The 4,972-nt window shown below is 38.7% G+C and overlaps 1 protein-coding gene across 1 annotated transcript; it reads right to left on the reverse strand.

Annotated features, from left to right (window-relative positions):
- Nucleotides 1–2,673: 2,673 nt before the first annotated feature.
- Nucleotides 2,674–3,591, reverse strand: LOC131906154 (taste receptor type 2 member 107-like). Its single transcript, XM_059256950.1, has one exon. It carries the CDS (start codon nucleotides 3,589–3,591, stop codon nucleotides 2,674–2,676), a length of 918 nt encoding a protein of 305 aa, XP_059112933.1.
- Nucleotides 3,592–4,972: the final 1,381 nt, after the last annotated feature.

The following is a 4,972-nucleotide window of genomic DNA, read 5'->3' on the forward strand; positions in this document are numbered from 1 at the left end:
TTTCCTGCCTGCACACTCCATTAAGACCTCTTCTTCCCCTCTCCAAGTCCCCTTTGTATACACACACACACACACACACACACACACACACACACACACATACTCCCTAGATCTACACATGTGAGAGAAAAACACATTGTATTTGTCTTTTTAGTCTGACTTGTTTCATTAAATGTAGTGATCTCCTGCTGCATTCATTTTCCAGCACATGTCATGATCTCATTATTCTTTAGTGGTAAATAAAATTCCACTGTATATACCACATCTTCTTTATCCATTTATATCTTGATGGTTGTTTATGTTGGATCTTAGCTGTTGTGAATAGCGCAAAAATACGTATAAATGGGAAAGTATCTCTGCATCTCCTGACTTAGAGTCCCCCAGGTGTAGACTCAGTAATGATCCAGCTGTGTTGTATGATCATTCTGCCCTCAGTCTTGGAAGAATCTCACTGGATTTCATAGGGGAGGCACTAGTTTAGTCCTCCCTGTGGTGTACAATGGCCCTTTTACTACATCCTTGCAGCACGGAGCCATTTGTTTTCTTGGGAGCCAGATAGTCACTCTGACTGAGTGAAATGGCATCCCAGAGCAGTTTCAGTTTGTATTTCTGTAATGGCTAAGGATGTCGAGTGCTTTTTAAAATGTTCACTCATCACTTAGCTTTCTTCTTCATCATCTATTTTCTTTAGACAATGAAGCGCGATTCTAACTAGTCTTAACAATAAAAACCAGAGTCAGATGTTAGAGTGAAAGCTGAAAGATCAGAGAAGCAGAACAACCAGCCACCAGAGACTTCTTTCCTCTATGAAATCTTAGACTGAAATGGGGGGCCAAGATCCTGTCTCCACCTGACTTATATTCCTGTCTCCACCTCCCTAGTGCTGAGATTAAAGACGTGAGCCTCCCATGTGCTAGGGTCAAAAGCATGAGATCCCAAGTGCTGGGATCAAAGGCGTGCACTACCACAGCCAGCTCTGTTTCTCTTTTAGACTGGTTCATTCTCATGTGGCCCAGAGTGGCCTTGAACTCCTGATCTTCCTGCTTCCTCCTCCCAAGTGCTGGGATTAAAGGCGTGTTCCACCATTGCCTGACTTCTATAGTTAAACTAGTGGCTAGCTCTACTCTCTGATCTCTAGGCAAGCTTTATTTATCAGAACACAAACCAATATCACACAAGACAGTGTCTCATGCATTCTAGACTGTCCTCACACTTGCTATGTAGCAGCGAATGGCCTTGAATTTCTGATTTTCCAGCCTCCACTTCCCAGATGTGGGACTTATAGGCATGTGCATCTACATTTGGTTTATGAGATACCAAAAACTGGACCCAGAGTTTCACTCATGTGTTCTGTCCTGTATTCTTTTCTATTAAAAAAGAGCTGTCCATGTACTTCATTTGTGAATTTATTGGTTGGTTTAATTTTGTGTGTTTAACTTTTATGATTCTTAATATAGTCTATATATTAAACCTTTATCTGATGTGTACTTGCCAAATACTTTCCCTCACTCTATGGGTTGTTTCTTCACATGAGTGACTGCATGTTAAAGTGGATATGGAAAAACCCACAAAACCTCAACCCTGTGCAAAGAACTATAGGCAATTAAGGAATTCTGAGGTGGGGGAGAAATATTCTTCCCCAGAGAAGAGCACACCAGTTGATTATCCAATAACAAGTGGTCAGCTCTGAAAACATACATTTCATATCATACAGACTAAAAATAGGTATATATATATATATGCATGTAACAACAATTAGTGAAAAAAGAGGTCATGGGTTTGAAAGAGGGATATATAAGAAGGTTTGTAAGGAGGAAAGGGAAGAGGGAAATGATGCAATTTTATTGTAATCTCAATAAATAAAAGAAATTAAAAAAAATCACTTTAAAAATCAAATCAACATTTCTTAAAGACTGGCAAGTTAGTGGAGGATATGATTCCCATTAGTCCCAGGATATACAAAGCAGAAATTTGAGACTTTACATAGATTCTACCAGAGTATTTTTATTCCTCTGTCACCAACAATATTAGCTCTTTCGGGTACATGATTCTAGCATAATATTCACCCAACTTCCAATGGCTTATGGCTTTGCTTCATCTCAGGTGGGTTTGCTGGATTTATACTTAGTCCCTGTCCTCCCTTGGATAGACTTCACTTCCTAGCTGCTTTTGATAGAACTGTATTCAATACTATGGCTATTTTTATTACATAAGACATATACCATTAGCAAATAACATAGGACTTACATAATGAAGACAATAACATCTGTTTAAAGAAGAAAAGCCTCACACACAAGTATCAACTTCTGGCCCCCAGTTCTGTCTAGACATGAAGACTGATTATAATCCTCTGTCATGTTTTCTTTTTATGTGGGTCAGCCTGGGAATTTCAGTGAACAACAATAAAATGAATTGTGTTTTAGGTTTATTCTCACCATAAAAGTCTCCATACGGACATGCTCCAGGCCGATTACTATTCGGTTAGTTTGGGGGAAGAATTTGCATAGCCAACTCACAAAGTGAAGTGAGGCTTCCTGTGGACTTAAAAATGTCACTAGAAAGTTAGACTCCTTGCTATGTCACCAACCATTGCAGGAGGTTTTAATAACATTCAATACCAGTTAAAAACCGATGGAAGAGCATCAGTTTTTTCAGCTTTCTCTGAAAGCTTGTTTACGTGTCTCTGAGATTTCTTTCCATCTCACAGCATTTTAGGCGCTGCAGGAAGGCTTGCTTCAGCTGGTTGTTTCCTAGAATTAGGATGATTGAGTGACAGCAGGGATAGAGGCATGTAACAGTCAAACCAGTTATAAAGAGCAGTTGGTTTCGTGGCAGAGTAAAGCACACTACTTCTATGGCAATGCCTGCGGCATGTAAGACAAAGAGGATCATAAAAGATATTAGAACTTTCATGACTTTCACGTGCACTTCTGTGTTGAGGTCTCCGAATCCTGAGACATGTGATTGCATCCGCCTGTTGTGTCTCCAGAGAAAAATGATTAATAGGAAACAGGTAATCAGGGCTATCATAGAGAAGAAAAGGATTCCCAGATTGCTTAAACTCTGGTTAATAAGGAAGTAATTTTTTCTTTGGTGGATCCGAGATGTGTTTTCCTGGTGCATTTTACTATCCTGAATTATCTTCATCATTTGTGAAAAAGACAGTAGCCATGAGATAAGCAAGCATCCCAACAGAAAGATAAAAACTGAACTGATTCTCCTTTTCAGCCAGAGAAATAGAGAGTGGGAAAAATTCGCTATCTTTAGAAAGTAGAGGATGTTGAGGTTGGTGGCAAACCAGACACTTAAGTGGTTGATAATGACCCAGAGAAAAGTAATAATTTCAGTTAGATTGCCCGAAGTAACCATGTGTGGAACAAATAATTGTACATACCCCTGTAAAATTATTATCCATATGACACCAATTCTGGAAATCGCCAAGCCAGTGAGAATGAAGCCAATTTTAGAGAGCTTCTTGTTCCTGGCACAGTCCATGCAGTTCACAAGTGCAATGAATGTATTCCCCAAGACTCCCAGCACTGCCTCACTAGTGGCAACAAAAAGGAAGACTCCTTCTGCTACACTCAGCATCTCTGCAGAAGATCTCTAAGGTTGCTTTTGTTGCGTCTATTGAAGATTATCTATCTATCTATCTATCTATCTATCTATCTATCTATCTATCTATCTATCATCTATCTATCTATCTACCTATCTATGAGCTGTTTGATGGAGGAGTTATGTCATATTATCTATCTATATAGAGACAAGTTCTTCAATCCTGTTGTCATGTGATGGAATCAGAACTATCTTTGTGGTGCTCCTTTCCGTTGTTCTCAAAGACTTAGCTTGTCTACGGAATGTGTGCAGACTAATGTCTGCTTTCAGGTTGTTAATAAGCAAATGAAAGTTTCTGTTTCATGGAATTTACTTGTTCCTCTGAAACTATTTGCATTTAACAATCAAATGTGGAGTGAGTGTCAGACACCCTGGTCAGACAACAGAAACCAGCACCACCCTGCTTCCTCTTCATTATGAAACCATCACTGTCAACTAGGCTTGGTGTCACATACATGCAATTCCAGCTTCTTCGGAGACTGAGATCACTTGAATCCAGGGGTTTGAGACCTGGGTTATATAGTGAAAGAACTTCAGAAACTGGGAAGAGTCAAAACTCCAGAAATCATGCAGAAACAAAAAACCAAAAACAGTATCAGAAATTTACACTGCTTACAATCACAGTTAAAATGTATAAAAAATAGAGGAGGAACAAATGAAGGTAACCAATGAGTAGGAAGTTGATTTGAGTAAAATGTAAGTTCACTATAGAATTGAGAGGTTTCATAAAAACCCTACAGAGCTGCTGTCGTGAACTGAGTTCTGTGGCCTTCATGCATGAAGATTGTGCTGATGGATTTTGACCAATCCTTTCATTTACCATGTTTCTGTTTGATAACATCCATTCTTTTATTCATTCGATAGATATTTCGTTTTCTTTTATTTGAAGAAGATGTAGAAGGATGAAAGCTATTTTATTAGCATATATTTACACAAATAATGAGTTTCATTGTGACATTTTCTTACATGAACATAATGTACTTAGATCATGTTTAGACCCCTATTACCCTCTTTTGTCCCCTCTCCCTCTTAATGGTCCCCCTCCTCTTCTAAAGTAGTCACCTTCTGCTTTCATGGATAGATATTTCTTAAGTGTTTCAGGATGCTCTCTTCTGGTCTCTGAGGTAAGATACTGGTTCATAGATTCATAATGTCTTTTTGGTCCCTGGGGCTTGTGTTCTAACAAGGTGGCAGGAGAGCCCAAGCAAATAGATATATGATTCTAAAATTAAAAGTGACATTTATTGAGTGTACAATATGCTAAACACTTCCTATTCATTGTCTCAACTCATCTTCAAAATCTGCCTTTACTGTAGCTATTATTTGCATTATCATCATCATCATCATCAATCTGTGA

The sequence above is a fragment of the Peromyscus eremicus genome, chromosome 3 (assembly GCF_949786415.1).
Source record: "Peromyscus eremicus chromosome 3, PerEre_H2_v1, whole genome shotgun sequence".
Classification (NCBI taxonomy): Eukaryota; Metazoa; Chordata; class Mammalia; order Rodentia; family Cricetidae; genus Peromyscus; species Peromyscus eremicus.